The sequence below is a fragment of the Pelophylax lessonae genome (assembly GCF_965119305.1).
Source record: "Pelophylax lessonae genome assembly, chromosome: 7".
Taxonomy (NCBI): domain Eukaryota; kingdom Metazoa; phylum Chordata; class Amphibia; order Anura; family Ranidae; genus Pelophylax; species Pelophylax lessonae.
The window spans coordinates 202,266,181-202,284,189 of record NC_138774.1 but is presented as its reverse complement, the minus strand read 5'-3'; the positions used below and the strand labels follow the sequence as shown (position 1 = coordinate 202,284,189).

General features: G+C 43.5%; 1 protein-coding gene across 2 annotated transcripts in view; it reads right to left on the bottom strand.

The window, feature by feature from the left end:
• The window catches only part of CDK16 (cyclin dependent kinase 16), a 74,487-nt gene that overhangs the window by 12,952 nt on the left and 43,526 nt on the right, over positions 1 to 18,009 (bottom strand). For both annotated transcript variants that reach the window (XM_082262992.1, XM_082262991.1), the window contains 6 exons: positions 16,532 to 16,646; positions 16,164 to 16,258; positions 13,875 to 13,937; positions 13,657 to 13,780; positions 7,637 to 7,757; positions 5,274 to 5,371 (listed from right to left, as the gene is read on the bottom strand). In XM_082262992.1, the coding sequence (XP_082119118.1) occupies positions 5,274 to 5,371; positions 7,637 to 7,757; positions 13,657 to 13,780; positions 13,875 to 13,937; positions 16,164 to 16,258; positions 16,532 to 16,646 (616 nt within the window). The remainder of the gene's footprint in view (positions 1 to 5,273; positions 5,372 to 7,636; positions 7,758 to 13,656; positions 13,781 to 13,874; positions 13,938 to 16,163; positions 16,259 to 16,531; positions 16,647 to 18,009) is intronic.

Genomic DNA, 18,009 nt, shown 5'->3' with positions numbered 1-18,009 from the left:
TCGAACTGTGCAAACGGAACCGCCTAAAAAGGTAGACACCATCAGGCCCACCACCCGCATGCAAGTCCGGAGGGATGACCATCTGCTGGACTGCAGGAGAAAAATTACAGCCTGCAGTTTCTGGAGTTTATCCAGAGAAAGGAGCACTCTGGCTAAGGCCGAGTTCAGAGTCAGACCCAGATAGTCCAGCTTTGTGGGCGGAACCAGAGCAGACTCCTGAAAATTCTGAATACAGCCAAACTCCCTCAAAGTTCGTAAGGTGATTTCCTGGTTTTCCACCAGAGCAGTAAGAGATTCCACTTGCAGAAGGAAGTTGTCCAAGTAGCCCAGTACCACGATACTCCATTGGCGTAACAATGCTAGCACCGGGGCCAACACTTTCGTGAAAACCCAAGGAGCGGAGGCGAGACCAAAAGGTAACGCCACAAAACTGATAATGCTCCTCTCCCACGGAAAAGCGGAGGAAGCGCTGGTGACTGACACATATTGGAATGTGAAGGTAAGCGTCCTTGATGTCGATGGAGACAAGAAAATTCCTGATGCATGGAAGCCACCACCGTGCGAATGGACTCCATTCTGAACTTCTGCACAAAGCAGTTCAGCGCCTTGAGGTCCAGAATTGGACACTCCTTGCCTTCCTTCCTGGGGACTGTAAACAGGTTTGAGTAGAAACCCCTGAAAACGTTCGGAAGTCAGAACCAGGACAATCACCCTTTGAAGTAAAATGTCTTGCACCGCCCCAAAAAGAGCCTGTAAGCAGACCGGGGACAGTGGCACGTTGGAAGGAAGAACCTTACCGGAGGGTAAGAACGAAACCCGATCTTGTAGCCAGACCGTATGACCTCATGGACCCACTTGTCTTGTATCAGGGAAATCCACGGGTCTGGGAACCAGCGAAGACGTCCCCCCACCTCAGAGACGGGTGAGGGCACACCTTCCTGCTGAAGGGGCCTTGTCCTTGGGTCTGGAGAAGCCCGCTCTTGACTTGCCAGACTAAGTTCACTTGGATCCTCTTGAGGAGGGCTTCGGTCCCTTTTCAGTCGACAATGAGGGATGAAAAAAACTTCTTATGAACCGAGAAGGAGGGCCCATGTCTACGACAAGGGTCCTTGCCCTTAGTAGCCTGCGGAAGAAAGGTACTCTTCCCTCCTGTGAGTCCTTTAATGATGTCATCCAGAGTAGCACCAAACAGGCGATCTCCTTGAAAGGGAAGATCACTCAAGGCCTTTTGAGAAGTCTGATCCGCAGACCAGCATTTGAGCCAAAAGACACGCCAAAGGACCACTGCCGAAACAGAGAGCTGAGCCACTAGGGGAGCCGCCAAAGAGGCATCACAGATAAACTGCAGCCCCTGGATCAGCTGGTCCACCAGCTCAGCAAAGGCGGGGGGGAGCTACTCCCCCTCCAGGTCACTGCACAAAAGCTTAGCCCATTCGATTAGAGTCTGCGACACCAGGGCAAGGGTGAATATCGGCCTTAGTGCCGAACCAGCCAGGGTATACACATTGCGGGCCACAGCCTCCGTCTTCCTGTCAGCCGGGTCCTTAAAGGTTGGGGGCTCTTCAATCGCTTTGTTTAATCTGGAAACAGGAGGGTCCACCACCGGTGGAACAGTCCATTTCTTAAGAAGGGACTCCTTATAGGGGTATCGCCTAGCAAAGCGGTTAGGGACCCATAGAGGACGCTTTAGTCATTACCACTCTGTAGTGACAATTCTGTCAAAATAGGAGGGGAAAGGTTACACCTTTGCCGCTCTGGATGGTTTGTAAGTGCCAACGGGAACCTGCGCCTCCATCGCAGTTGCAGCTGCGTTCTCTATCTTTAAGTCTCAAGCACAGGAACAATTATATAGTATAACCCAATGGTTAAGAAGATCAGGAGCTGTGTACGTCAATGAACGAAAGATAAATATAAAATTAGGAATATACATATTTTAGAGTTTATTATATCTGCATGTCCTAACTGCAATATTAGGCATATAAATCTAAACAGCTTACTGCTCCTAATGCTACTCTGATCTTTACACTTTGGTTCCCAAGAATACAATCTCATTATAGGGCTGCAGTAATATGCGACATACATGCTCAGTTTACTTAACCATTTGCCGACTGGCCGCCGCATATAAACTACCTATACGTCATTTAGTTCAATAGCCACTAGATGGAGCCATCACGCCGCTGGAGGAGCAATCACATCGTGATTGGCTAGTGGGGATGTCAATCAATGGGTCAGGCCGACATCGCGCGATCATCCCCGGGAGAGGCAGAACGGCGATCTACAAGGGGACAAGATGAAGATCTTCTGTTCCTGCTAAGCAGGAACCAGGATCTCTGTCTTTCCCTAGTCAGTGTAACCCCCACAGTTAGTCAGCACCCCCAAGGGACACACTTAACCCTTTGATCACCCCTGATAACCCCTTTCCTTCCAGTGTCATTAGTACAGTGACAGTATAATTTTTTTTTTTTTAGCTCTGATCACTGTATTAGTGTCACTGGTCCCCAAAAAGTGTCAAAAGTCTGATTCGTCCACCACAATATCACAGTCCCGCTGAAAATCTCAGATCACTGCCATTACTAGTAAAAAAAAAAAATTCCATAAAAATGTTGCATCGTTTGTAAACGCTCTAATATTTGCGCAATCAATCAATCTATACTTATTGGGATTTTTTTTTACAAAAATATGTAGCAGAATAAATATTGACCGAAATGAAAAAAAACTTAGATTTTTTAAAAAAAAAAAAGATATATATATATATATATATATATATATATATATATATATATATATATATATATATATATATATATATATATATATATATATATATATATATATATATATATATATATATATATATATATATCCTCCCCACCCCCCCCCCCCCCCAAGATTATCACTTTTTTTTTTTGTTTATAGCACAAAAAATAAAAACCTCAGAGATGATCAAAAGAAAGCCATTTGTGAGAAAGAAAGGACATAAATTTTATTTGGGTACAGCGTCGCTTGACCGCGCAATTGTCAGTTAACCACTTTAAGACTGGAAGAATTTGCCCCCTTAATGACCAGGCCCTATTATGCGATTCGGCACTGCGTTACTTTAACAATTGCGCGGTCGTGCGACGCTGTACCCAAATAAAATTGATGTCCTTTTTTTCCCACAAATAGAGCTTTATTTTGGTGTTATTTGATCACCTTTGTGAGTTTTATTTTTTGCGCTATAAACAAAAAAAGAGCGTCAATTTTGAAAAACAAAAAAAAAAACATTTTTCACATTCTGCTGTATGACATTTAAAAAAAAAATTTAAAAAAAATCTAAATTTTTTAACATTGTAGGCCAATTTGTTTTCTGCTATATATTTTTGGTAAAAAAAAAAAAAAAAAAAAAAAAAAAAAAATCGCAATAAGCGTATTTTGATTAGTTTACGCAAAAGTTATCACGTCTACTAACTACGGGAAAGATTTATGTTATTTTTATTGTTTTTTTTTTTTTACTAGTAATGGCGGCGATCTGCGATTTTTTGTGGGACTGCGACATAGTAGCAGACAGATCGGACCCCTAACTGACATTTTTACACTTTTGGGGGGACCAATGACATTACTACAGTAATGAGTGCTAAAAATATGCACTGTTACTGTAATAATGACACTGGCAGGGTGGGTTTTCCTGGGAGAGCCACCCTGACGCAGTATATATGCGGTAAGCAGTCGGGAGGTGGTTAAAGTAACGCAGTGCCGTATTGCAAAAAATGGATTGGTCGTTAAGGGGGTAAAACCTTCCGGGGCTGAAGTGGTTAAAGTCAACCTGAACTCGCTTAACCGGTTGGCGACCGCCACACGACTATATACTGCGGCGGTCATCCCCGGCCAGGCAGAGTGACGTAGGGGTACGTCACTGGCCTGTCACTGACTTGTGAGCCAATTTGGGGGCGGAGGCGCGCCCGCCCCGGCTCGTTCACTGACAAGTCAGTGCGTGTGACCGGCGGACCCGATCATCCGCCGGTCACACTACGATCGCTCCGGTGAAGGGAGAAAGTCAGGCGGCTAATGTAAACAAGCCGCTTGTCATTCTCCCTGGTGTAAAAATGAAGATCAGACGGTTCTACTATGCAGGACCGTTGATCTCTGTTTTTACACCAATAGCCATGTCCCTTTACAGTTAGAATCACGCCCCTAGGACACACTTAACCCCTCCCTCTCCAATACAGTTAACCCCTTCCCTGCAGTGTCATTTTTGCAGTAACAGTGCATATGTATAGCACTGATTACTGTAGAAATGTCACTGGTAACCCCAAAAGTGTAAAAAATGTCAGTCAAGGGTCCGATCTGTCCGCCGCAATGTCGCAGTACCGCAAAAAAAAAAAAAAACTAATTGCAGATTGCCGCCATTACGAGTTAAAAAAAAAACACCAAAAATGACAAAAATCTTTCCCTTTGTTAGTAAACGCGATAACTTTTGCGCAAACCAATCAAAATACGCTTTTTGCGATTTTTTTTACCAAACATATGTAGCATAAAACAAATTGCCCGAAAATGTTAAAAAATTTTGATTTTTACATTTTTTTGGGGGGGAATTTCATATTAAAAAATGTGAAAAATATTGTTATTTTTTCAAAATTGACACACTTTTTTGTTTATAGCGCGTGATCAAAAAATCGCACAGGTGATCAAATACCACCAAAAGAAAGCTCTATTTGTGGGAAAAAAAGGACGTCAAATTCGTTTAGGTACAGCGTCGCACGACCGCGCAATGGTCCGTTAAAGTCACGCAGTGCCGAATCGCAAAATACCCCCTTGTCTTTTAGCAGCCAAATCCTCCGGGGCTTAAGTGGTTAAGTGAGGATTTACTATCTAATAGGGAAAATCTCAAAAGGTTAATTATGCCTGAGCAATGCCCTGTTTTTGTTTTGAAATTTGCCTATAAAATAGCAGTGCACTTCGTAATATAGGACTTTGACTCGGCACCTGTATTCTGTAGCCTCATAGCTGTATATCTGCTGTGTGAGAACATCTGTGGCACTGCTCCCTCTGACTGCTAATTTTATCAGATTTAAAGTGAGATTGGGTAACGTTATTACTGCTACTGCTGCTCACTGATCCCCACTGACTTGATAGGGAGCAAGCTGTATCTGAGGTTCTGCAAGGCAAGAAATGCCCTGCGTCATCTATCCCTTGTATTTGTGCTTCTTCCACCGATCCTCATAAGCAGGGAGAAGTCAGAAAGGTGAATAAAAAGGTAGGTGAGTGCAGACTCTTCTCTATAATCTCTTATTTACCGAGTATCCTGAATATAAAGTGCAACTGTTCTTCCACAGTGGATCCTGGGAAAAGAGGTCGCCCGGTGACCATCTCATAAAAGATGCATCCCACGCCCCTAAAAAAATAAATGAATATGTTTATTATCAGGTCTAAAAAGGTCAGTCCTCCAAAAACAGGTCAGAAAAATACTCTGTAATACTCTGTAAATTGCCAGGGGTAAACATTTAGACAGAGCTGTGTGTTTTACTCAGAAGAGTCTTCAAAATCAGCATTCACATAATTTTTGATAACATAATTCCCGTTCCTTTGTGGCTATGGGTTTTTTTCTCAGAAGAAGCCATGGTTGTCACACAAACATGTCTGCCTTTCTTTATCTCCGTTACATGGTGGATTGATAGGATTAGTAGTTTACAAGAATAATAAGGTTGTCTGTGCCTTCTTATGTGCCGGGTTCACATTTGTGCGATTGCGGAGATCGCATGTAATTCGGAGCGCACTGCTCCTAAATTACATGCGATCCCTGTGCGGTGCGAATTTCAGCCATACACTTTGTATGGCTGAATTTCGCACCGCATCCGCAATAAACACGCACATGCGGCTTTTTTTTATCCGCAGCAGAATCGGATCGCATAGTGGTTCACACTTGTGCGATCCCATTTTGTGCGAACTTGCAGATCGCACTGCGATATGCGATCGCAACTGGGGGTGTCGTTAACTTTTAATTGACACCCCCTGCGTATCGCATATGGCAGTGTGAACTGCCAGAGGTGCGGATGCGATGTGGGATCACGCTGCATATTCGCAGCATTCCCGCATCGCACAAATGTGAACCGGGACTGAAGCTCACAGGAAGTGACAAGGACGCTGCATTTCTGCCAGAATTAACATGCATTTTCTGTACTTGCTGAAAATGTTCTTAGCTTGAACAATGAAAACGAATGCAATCCAAGGACTGGTAAGTTGCAATATGTTACATTTTTGTTTTTAAAGTGGTTGGAAAGCCAAAAGCCTTTTTTTTTTTACGCTAATGCAATCAATGCATTAAGGTAAAAAAACCTTTTGTGCTGCATGTGTTCACCCTCACCACCTTATACTTACCTGAGCCCGATCCCAATCCAACGATGTGGATGAGAGTACTGGCTGACCCTCCTTACTGTGCAGACTGATAGCAGCGAGAGCCATTGGCTCGCCCTGCTGTCAATCAAATTCTTTGAGGAGGGGGGGGGGGCTGTACCACCCTGTGTGTCAATGGACGCAAACAAGGTGGCTCAGGAGCGAGCCCAGGTGAGTACCCACTAAGGAAGCTGCTTTCTTTGGGGGCACTCGTCGAAGAAGACGGGCCAGGAGCACTGGCTGCGGACCCCAGAAGAGGAGGGTCAGAGATGCTCTGTGCAAAACCATTACATAGAGCAGGTAAGTATAATTGGTTGGTATTTTAAAAGGAAAAAAAAAAGGAATTGTTTATATATATATATTTTTTAATTCTTTATTTAAGGTATGCAATAGAACATAACAGTATGACATGACATACCATAGTCGAGGAAATCCATTAATAGACATTAAAACCACAACAGAGAATAAATGGAGATCAACAAAATAACAGACAAGGTTCCAGCACAGCAATATAACGTTATGTTATTTTAAAGAGGCCCTTCGCCCTTGGAACAAAAGTTAAAATTCAGCAGCTACAAATACTGTAGCTGCTGACATTTAATAAAAAGACACTTTACCTGTCCAAGAATCCAACGCTGTCCTCACCCGGGCCGGTTGTTCACTGATCTGGGTTATGATTAAGCACTGTGAAATGTGTGAAACGCGTTAACAATACAGATTTGGGGTCACTTGTGTTGTCCCTGGTTTTACGGAATAAAGCATGAGTATCTGGCAGCAACTGGTGTAGGGCCGAGTCCTTTCTTTGACTGATCTTCAGGTCCCCAGTGCTGGCATCTTTAGTATGGGAAGCTGGATGTGACTTCACAGCCTGCTTCCCATTCCACATGTATGAGCCAGACTGCGCTTTGTGAATGGTCCTGTAGCCTTCTGGGACCTGTGATGTTTCCCAAGCGGGGGGGGGGGGGGGGGGGGGGGGGGGGCGGTTGGCCTTGACGGTCCAAGCAGAAGTGTGAGCTGGTACCTATCAATACTAGGTACCCGCTACCCACCACCCAAAAAAAAAAAGTTTAATGTACCAAAAGTTTTAGAGGGGTGGGAAAGGAGGAGGCAGAGACGCGGAGGAGGCAGAAAAGCGGAACTTCCCTTTTTGGTTTAAGTTTCGCTTTAAATCACTAAAATACAGTAAAAAAAGCCAGATAACCACAACAGACAGAACGTGCCAGGGGTTTTCTTAACAGCTGGATGTCCACTTCTGCATTTTACTTACCACATATCAATCTGTGTAGAGTATTCTGTTGATCCCAGGAGAATATCTGGTGGCCGATACCAGAGCGTCACCACCTCATTGGAGTAGGTCTTGGTGGGGATAGATTTTGCCCGTGCCAAGCCTAGGGAAAAAAAAGAAATAAATATAGAAATGTGACATCTTCCCCCCTTTCCTTCACTATTATCTAATCACAAGACAATATGAAGGAATTGTTTGGTTATATCACTATGAGCTAAGCCAGCCTTTCTCAATCTTTTCAACATGGAGGAAGCCTTGAAATAGTTTTTAGGTCTCAGGGAACCCCTGCTAAAAATGACTATTTACACATAGTTAGTCAGGTTGAAAAAAGACACAAATCCATCTGACTCAACCAATAAACAAAACAGTAAAGAAAATCCAACCATACAATCCCATATACACAATCCTATACCCGCAGTTAATCCAGAGGAAGGCGAAATAACCCCAGCAAAGCATGATCCAATTTGCTACAGCAGGGGGAAAAAAAATTCCTTCCTGATCCCCCGAGAGGCAATCAGATATTCCCTAGGTCAACTTTACCTATAAATATTAGTACCCATTTATATTATGTACACCTAGGAAAGAATCCAGGCCTTTTTTAACCACTTGCCGTCTGCTCACTCGAGCACTACTGCGGCAAAGTGGTTCGTTATCGTAAACACAAGCAGGCGGATCTCCTAAGTGACAGGCAGGGTCAGATTGCAGGGTTCAGCATGGCTGAACCTGCGATCTGTCCCTGTGTCACACAGTCACCTCCCCCCACACACGTTAGTAAGCACCAGGCATACATTAACCCCTTTGATAACGTCTTCTTGGACGAAACGCCGTCAGGTCGCGGCGTGCTGACGTCATCCCGGAAGTTATCCTAGGAGCGGATGTGCCTTGCCGTCCGGCCGGCGGCTTTCCATCCTTCACGATTTTATCCACTTTGTTTTGTAAGTGTCTTTCTTTTAATTTAATAAACCAGTCAAGATTGTATTACACTATTGGCGCTCTTTCTTTACTCGGGCTGGTACACTATATTCTGGTACTGAGTTTCACAGCAAACATCATTGATGCCGTTGGCCCTGGAGCTGTACCTATGATGGGAAGGCGCCAATAGAGATTATACCGCACAGAATATGGATCGTCTGGTAAGAGGCTTGTAGTGCTTTTTGAGTGACGTTCCTGGCTTCTTGGCTATTTGGATTGACCTATCTGCTCATTTTAATCTATTTTTGGTAAGAGGCTTCGCAATTGGTGGTGGCTCTTTTCCACATCTTATTTCTTTTGACACTGGGATATTCACTGATTGTAATCATATTCATTTGGTGAGCTGCTGCACAATTGATAGGGATTCCTATTGGTGGTGGAATCTAATATAACCTATCATATTTACGGTATCACACTATGCAAGTTTTTTTCTTTTTCATATATATATTATTCACACAATTCGCTGAGGACTCTGACAACTCCAATCTCCCAGAACTGTGACAACATCTCAGCACATTAATCTTGCGATTTTTAGTGGCTATTTGGTAAGCGCATTTCTTAAAGAGACCGTGGAGTGTGTTCTCTGTTTTCAGCGTCATTCAAGTTGATATTTGGGACATTGATTTTGTTTGGACATTTATTTTGTTTACCCATATCACGCAGCGCGGCTTATTTTTTCTATACATTAACCCCTCCCTCTCCAATAAAATTAACCCCTTCCCTGCCAGTGTCATTTTTACAGTAACAGTGCATATATATAGCACTGATTACTGTAGTAATGTCACTGGTACCCCCAAAAGTGTCAAAAATGTCAGTCAAGGGTCCGATCTGTCCGCCACAATGTCGCAGTCCCGCAAAAAAAAACAAAAAAAAAAACGCAGATCGCCACCATTACTCGTTAAAAAAAAAAAACACCAAAAATGACAGAAATCTTTCCCTTAGTTAGTAAACGCAATAACTTTTGCGCAAACCAATCAAAATACGCTTATTGTGATTTTTTTTACCAAACATAGGTAGCAGAAAACAAATTGGCCAAAAATTTAAAAAAAGTTTGATTTTTACATTTTTTTGGGGGGGAATTTCATATAAACAATTGTGAAAAATAGTTATTTTTTCAAAATTTACGCTCTTTTTTTGTTTATAGCGCAAAAAGTAAAAATCGCACAGGTGATCAAATACCACCAAAAGAAAGCTCTGTTTGTGGGGGAAAAAAGATGTAAATTTCGTTTGGGTATGGCGTCGCACAACCGCGCAATTGTCAGTTAAAGTCGCACAGCGCCGAATCGCAAAAAGTGGCCCAGACGTAAGACAGCAAAATCCTCTAGTGGTAAAGTGGTTAAAGCAATCTAGTGACCTGGCCAGAACCACCTCTGGAGAGAGTCTATTCCACATTTTCACAGCTCTTACGGTGAAGAAACCTTTCCGTATTTGGAGACGAAATCTGTTTTCCTCTAGATGTAAAGAGTGCCCCCTTGTCCTCTGTGATGACCTTAAAGTGAATACCTCAACACCAAGTTCACTATATGGACCCCTTATGTATTTATACATGTTGATCATATCCCCCCTTAATCTCCTCTTCTCAAGAGAGAATAAATTAAGTTCCTCTAATCTTTTCTCATAGCTGAGCTCCTCCATGCCTCTTATCAGTTTGGTTGCCCTTCTCTGCACTTTCTCCAGTTCCCCGATATCCTTTTTAGGAACTGGTGCCCAAAACTGAACTGCATATTCCAGATGAGGTCTTACTCGTCTGAAATGATGAGGTTTACAACTCATAATACATTAGTGTGATGGTCAGTGGGATGAATGCTCCTTACACGTGTGGACATTGGGAAGAATTACCTTCTTCCAGATAGCTAAAAAGATCAATGGTGTCAGGGGAACTTATCTGAGAGGCAGAAATTGCTCATTGCTCAAGGAACCCCTAGCAACCTCTGGAGGAACCCCTAGGGTTTCACTGAACCCTGGTTGAGAATCACTGAGCTAAGCAGTTAAAAACGTCCATTAAATCAGGAAAAATAAAAAAAACAGCCTTTTTTCTGTTGAGACCACACAAATGCAAAAGGTAAAATATGAGCTCTTTGCATTTCACAGCCCCATTCTAGAGACCTACTCATATAGGTAGGGCTGCCTTGTGAATCTATGTTGTGCACAATCCTCTCAAATCTGAGTGATGGCTGTAACAAACTCCACTGAATTTAGTCACTTTAGATACATCACACTTCCTGTATAGGAAGCCTGCAATGGGTGTATTTGGGAACACCTCCCCTGCATTACAAAATGTAATCAAAAGGAGTTCCCAGATAAAGTGGGTAGAGTGGACAGGTTCATTACAGAAAATATCTGGGTTCAAAACTAAGACCATGAGCACGGAGGGTGTGCTCCTTGTATGCAAATCAAGTCTGAACTTTAGGGTTTGACTGAAGAACTTTCCACTTTAAAATGCCTATTATCTGTTACTTTTATCCGTGCACAGTAGAAAGATTGTCTTCCATTTGGATTACTGTTTGTGCTGATTTTAACATGTGACATCTGTTGCATGTTGGGAGAAGCCAACAAGCAGCATGCCCTTGAACTGGAATTGTCAGTATACTGTATGCTGTATCTTGTCACTATATATATATATATATATATATATATATATATATATATATATATATATATATATATATATAGTTCGCACAATCCCCAGCTATATTCATGAATCAAAAAGAGAGAACCCACATGTCCCTACAAAGTGGAGACTGTGGGAAATGGAGATATTCAAGTGCCCAAATATAAAACACAAAACATCATAAAAAATAAACAAAAAAAATATTTTTATTTTGCAGATTAAAAAGTGTATCAGCATATAAAGACATTAGATACCAGCTACAAAGTTTATACAATTAGGTGAACATGAAAACGAAGAGCTTGTGGATCACCGTGTTTCATCCAAGAAGAGCTTCCTCAGGATCCACTTCATTTTTCAATCTTTATAATATCGTAGCCAAAAAGGACTTGATATAAAAATATATACAGTGGATATAGAAAAGGATCGCCCCCCTTAACCCCTTGCCGACCGCCGCACGACTATTTACGTTGGCGGTCAGCCCCTCCTGGGCAAAGTGACGTATATATACATGTCACTCACCCACGAGCCAATAGGGGGCGAGCGCACGCCGCCGGAGTCGCGCTCCCGCCCCCGCTCGTTCACGGACATTCCAGCTCGAGTGACCGGCGGCGACATCTGAGCCGCCGGCCCCCCGCGATCGTCCGCTGCAGAGGAAGAAAGGCAGGCGGCGGATGTAAACAAAGCCGCCTGTCATTCACCCTGGTGTAACTGCAGAGATCATACGATCCTGCTATTTAGGATCGTATGTCTCTGTGGTTACATGAAAAGCCACACCCCTTTACAGTAAGAAACATGCCCCTAGGGACACATTTAACCCCTGCCTCTCCAATAAAGTTAACCCCTTCCCTGCCAGTGTCATTTTTACAGTAACAGTGCATATGTATAGCACTGATTACTGTAGTAATGTCACTGGTAACCCCAAAAGTGTCAAAAATGTCAGTCAAGGGTCCGATCTGTCCGCTGCAATGTCGCAGTCCCGCAAAAAAAAAAAAATCGCAGATCGCCGCCATTACTCGTTAAAAAAAAAAAAAAACACCAAAAAATTACAGAAATCTTTCTCTTAGGTTAGTAAACGCAATAACTTTTGCGCAAACCAATCAAAATACGCTTATTGGGGGTTTTTTTTACCAAACATATGTAGCAGAAAACAAATTGGCCAAAAGTGTTAAAAAATTTTGATTTTTACATTTTTTTGGGGGGGGGGGGAATTTCATATAAAAAAATGTGAAAAATATTGTTATTTTTTCAAAATTTACGCTCTTCTTGTTTATAGCGCAAAAAGTAAAAATCGCACAGGTGATCAAATACCACCAAAAGAAAGGTCTGTTTGTGGGAAAAAAAGGACGTCAATTTCATTTGGGTACAGCGTCGCACGACCGCGCAATTGTCTGTTAAAGTCACGCAGTGCCGAATCGCAAAATAGGCCCTGGTCAGGAAGGGGGTAAAATCTTCCGGGGCTTAAGTGGTTAAAATAATCACATTTTGTTGCTGTGCAGCTTGTAATGAAGGCAGACGAAGTTTTTGGTTTTATCCAGCAGTATTTACTCTTATGCCCCATACACACGTGCAGATTATCTGCAGACTTTTGTCTGCAGATTTACCAAAACCATATAATATGAGGTCAAACCTAAACACTTTCAATTTGTATGCAATCCGGCAGGCCCTTGCACTACATAGAAAAGGTAAGTCTGCAGACAAAAGTCTTCAGATAATCTGCACGTGTGTATGGGGCATTACTCTCTTCAACTTATAACATCCAAGTGAAAGATATAACACCAACATGTCAGAAAAAATAAATAAAAAATGTCAAAAACGGGATTACTGAGTTGGAAAAAATAATCACCCCCCTCCTAAAAATATCTTGTAATCAGGGGTAGCTAATCACCTTCTCAATGGCAAACAAAGACTTTTTGGCTACGATATCATAAGGATTGAAAAACGAAGTGGATCCTGAGGAAGCTCTTCTTGGGTGAAATGCGTCGCCCCCCCACCTGCTCTTCATTTTTGCACATGCACTAAGCAAATTTTGTCTGGTTTCTAATGACCCAGCCTATTAAAAAATCAGTGGGTGGCCCTGTTTTCAGCACTCTACCCAACATCTTTCCTATTTATTTTTTTAAATTCTTTGTTTCACCCATCTTTCACAATGAAAAATTGACAAAGCCAGGCAGAAAATTGTTGGCCAAACAGCAACTACAGCCAATCAGATTCAATGACTTTTTGGGCATTCTGACAGCCAACAGCGCCAGCTGTCAGAATACAATAGCTGCAGTGAGTGATTCATCCATCCACTCTTGTTCAGTCCATTCATTGTATGGCCAACTTTTCTCTACAAACTATACATCTTGCTTCCTTTCATTAATAAAAATCCATTTTGCCAGCTCCCATGGCTGTGACCAAACTGATTTCCCTTTCTCACCAAAGTCAGCAAGTTTGAGCTCCCCCTTCTCGTTTATCAGCAGGTTCTGTGGCTTCAGGTCTCGATGAAGAACCTTGCGTCGGTGACAATACGAGAGCCCTCGGAGAAGCTGGAAAAGAAAGAGCTGAGAAAAAAGGAAAAGATGTTATTTATTCTGCTTCACCACAAAACCAAAATCACAATTACTTTTATCATCTTCATACAGCTTGCTGCCTCACCTTGATGTTGTGCAGGTTTATTAGGTTCCCACAATCGTCTAGATATTGCTTCAAATCTTTGTCCTGCATGTGGGAAAAACAGAGTTTAAAGTGTAAAGGATTTAAGAGCCAATGGTTATAAAATACAGGTTGGTGATTATAAAATAATTGCCCTGATATTTCAGTAACGGTGAGATCTTAGAGCTGAGTTCTGGGGTCTGCACACCTGGTATGACCATTATGAAGGACTCAAACTATTCCTGCTAAATTTGATTTTATATTATGTAGAACAGAGGTGCCCAACCTTCTGAACAGCGAGGACCATTTAATCGACATGATAACCGGTTGCGGGCAACAGTAAGCAGAGTGGGCGGATGATAGGTCTGTGTCCGCTCACATGAACACAGCCCAATCTACTCTATGAGCCCTCCGATCCGGCCAGATGGAATTGGATTGATCCATTTCTGTTTTTTTTAGCAGATTGGATTGGAGATGGGCGGGTGAAAAGGGACAAACGTCTGTTTACATCTGCTCTATAGAGGAAAATGGAGGGTCTGATTGGGTCTGCCTGAAAAATGGACAGGTGGACCCAATCAGACCAATCATGTGAAAGGGGACTCAGGCTGCTCTCACAGTGATGCGCTGTGGTTTACCCGCACCGCGGGTGCAGTACAGTGCACCTGTGGCTTTCCTGCGGGTTAGCTGCACCTTGCCGTAGACTTCTATTATATCCTGCAGGCGTGGTGCACTTTCTGAAAGCGCACACAAAACTCCTGCACTTAGGAGTTTCCATGCGCCTTCAGAAAGCGCACCAAACCCTCAGGTAGTAACAGAAGTCCATAACTCAGTGCAGGTAACCCGCCTAAGGGAGTCGGCGCTATACAGGAAGCATCGGCTTATGCGACTCCGCTCCTTCCGCAGCTGTACTTCTAGCGCTGGCTCCATTCAGAACACTAAAAAAGGGCAGAAAAGGTGGCACATAGAGGGATAGGGTAACAGGGAACCAATGATCAAGATATGGATAACTACAATACTATTAAAAACGGTCTTAAGAAAGTCCAAAGTAAGTCCATAAGATACTGTAGTGGCTGCCGGCTGGGAAAGCTGTAAAGATCAAAGCAAAGAAGGAGAGCAGCGCCACCTGAGTGCAGTAAATAAAGGTAACATTTTAATGCAAAAAGTAAACCACTCACAAAGAAAATACTTGACAAGCATGTAACTGGCTCTCACTGCTGCAAGCTGCATCTGGTTCGCTGTGTATGGTGTCTGTCCATCTGGGCCTGGTGGTGTCCATGGTTCCTGACTGGTGTAGATTCAGAGATGACTGTTGGTGGCGTCAGATCTGGGAGAGGAGGCATGGCAGCGTTTGGAGCATGTGTGCTCCTTCATCAGCCTGTGCAGAGGCCAGGTCTATGCGGGCTTATAAGGGAAGGCCAAGCCGGCGGACTACAACGCCCAGCAAATCGGCACAGTGGCGCTGATATACAAGACCCATATGGACTACATTCTCTGAACACTGATGCTCTGGGATGGCGGGACAGGAACCTGCAATCTGGGCTTGCTGACCCGCCATCCCAGAGCAGGAGGTCGCGGGCCAGCGGTTGGGCACCCCTGATGTAGAATGTAACAAAAGAAGCTGGAACACACACAGATGGACAAGAACCCCCAAACTACCTGCTGGAAAGCAGCAAGCATATAGGAATTATGGCAGGGAGATTATTATTACTGTTGGATCATCTAAAGCTGGCCATACTCTAATCAAAAGTCAGCTGATTCAGTGTGTGGCCTTCCCTGTTAAATAGAAGTCGATTGTTGATCTTTCATAGGTGATCGACTTTCGGCGAAGCAGAATGTTGGAAAATTTTCCCTGATCAGCGACAGCAGCTGCTGATCAGTGTATTCTGAATGCAGTGGGTGCAGATGTCAGAATGTAATGTCCTGGCAGGGGCAGGGGTGGTGGATTTGGGATGGGCACAGTTTGTGTGGATGTTTTCTCTATAAAAAGGGAACAACTTGCCCCAGGCAATTTGCCAATTTTGCCACACATAAGGAAAAATTGTAAAGAAACCAGAAATTACTGACCAAAAATGCATATTTTCCTATTTTTTTTTTTTTAACTCAAGAACGTGCAGAATTTGTTTACGCGCCTGTGTGTATAGGCACATTACAATTAATACGTTTAATTTTAGCTCAGTAAAAAAGCCTTTTTAAAGCTGCAGTGTGCAATAGGCCTAAGGGAAAAGACTTCATTAGGTCATTAATCGGTAAATCACAACCAGTGTACTGATTTTTTTTAAAAATTGCACTCACCAGGTACTCAAAGACAAGAGTCAAGGTCCTCTCTGTGTGGATGATGTCATGAAGAGTGACAATATTTGCATGCTTTAAATCCTTCAAAAGAGAAACTGCAAGAAAACGGCAATGGTACTGTTCAAGCAATGAAAGCAGAATGCAATATATACAAAAGACAATTTACTAGAAATATTGGCCACATATTAAAAGGCTAAAATCCTTTGTGTGTATTGATCAGTTTCTAACCCATCCAAAATATGCATCCAGAGGCATCCAAAGTTCCTAAAGACTTGAAAGTGTTCCACAAGACAGCTGTATTTCAAAGGAAAATAACCTTCCAGTTTCGCAGAATGATCGTTCTCACTAGCTGTGTCCTTATCACTTACCTTCCCTGATGGCGGTACAAGGAGCACCCTCCTCATGTTCCAGGCGAATTTCTTTAAGGGCAACCAGGTTTTCAGTCAGTTTACTACGGCCCTTGTAAACAGTAGCGTAGGTTCCCTGAAAAAGAAAGACTTCTAAGCAACAGCCAGCCAAGAACAACAGAAATCACTACAGGAATTAAAGCCTAACTCCAAAAATTTTTTTTTCAGTTTTGGATAAAATATTTTCTTCAGTTTGTGACCCCATTGGGGAGAGTTCCCCTCACCTTCTAGCCCTGTGACATCAGGGCAAGAGCTGGAGGTAATAGTTGTCACTGGGGCAGGAAGGCACAGACCGCAATAACAGGAATTTTTGTACTCACCATTGAAGGACACTGAAGTCTTTAAACTTTGGGTTATACTGCCACCTACATGAGGAATGGCCACTGGCTGGCAAACAAAAAAAAAAAATATGTAGGCTAGTTAAGAAAAACCCTTCTACTATCAGCATGCCTACATTTTGTAGCAAAGCAATACTGAGTGCATGTGTAACAGGACCATTTGAGCTCTTAATAAATACAGCCCCCCAGGGGTAGACTGGCAACTTTCGGCCCAGGGGGCAAGTACAAGCCAGAGGCCCATGGTGCAGCGACTCAGCCCCCCTCCTACTTTCCCTCACCCCCCTCCCGCTCTCCCAATCCTCCTCCTCCTGACCCCCATTCCAAGCTGAGCCCCTGCTCCAGATACTCTCTACTTACCGGCTGAATCCGGGTTCCTGACCTGGCCAGCAGGGGGAGGTTGGGGGGATCTGGGACAGCTCGGTTGGGGATGGCCGGGGCAGAAGAGTCTCCAGTGGGGCATGGAATCGGGCTTGGCTCAGACACAGTTTACACCATCCATGCTGGGGGGGGGGCCTGCACTTTGTCCTTGTCTTCAACCCGCACTCAGTAGGTCAGCGGTGGGGACTTTTTACTTCTCTTCACCAGGACTCTCTGTGGCATGTCTGTGGCAGAAGCAGTGCAGCCTTTGCCCCCCTGGCCCCGTCCTCCCCTGCGGCCCCCCCAAGTTGCCAGCCCTAAACTTAAAATAATAGAATACAAATAAGAAAAAGGTACACCAGCGCTACACTGGCATAAGGAGAAGGAGGAGGGGAAGAGGGGGGGGGGGTGGCCTGTGTTTCTTAAAGGACAAAAAAAAAAAAAGAAAGAATTCACAAGAGAGTACAAAAATCCTATTTTCTTTCTCATCCTTTGAGGGACACAGATGTCTTTGGAAAGTTCAAAAGTAGCCTGAGGGGTGGGCAACACAGCAAACAATCGCTAACAGGCCCAAGAAAAAAACAACGGTAAAGAAATGGGGACTACCAGCAGCACCTCCAGGTGTAGGGACAACTCCCCTGGGTCAGCCGCTGCGGAGGAGGGAGGAGGAAATATGCCTGCTAATTGTCTATACTGAAATGTACATGGCGGAGAAAGCTGGGACATGAAGTTCTGCCCAGTACA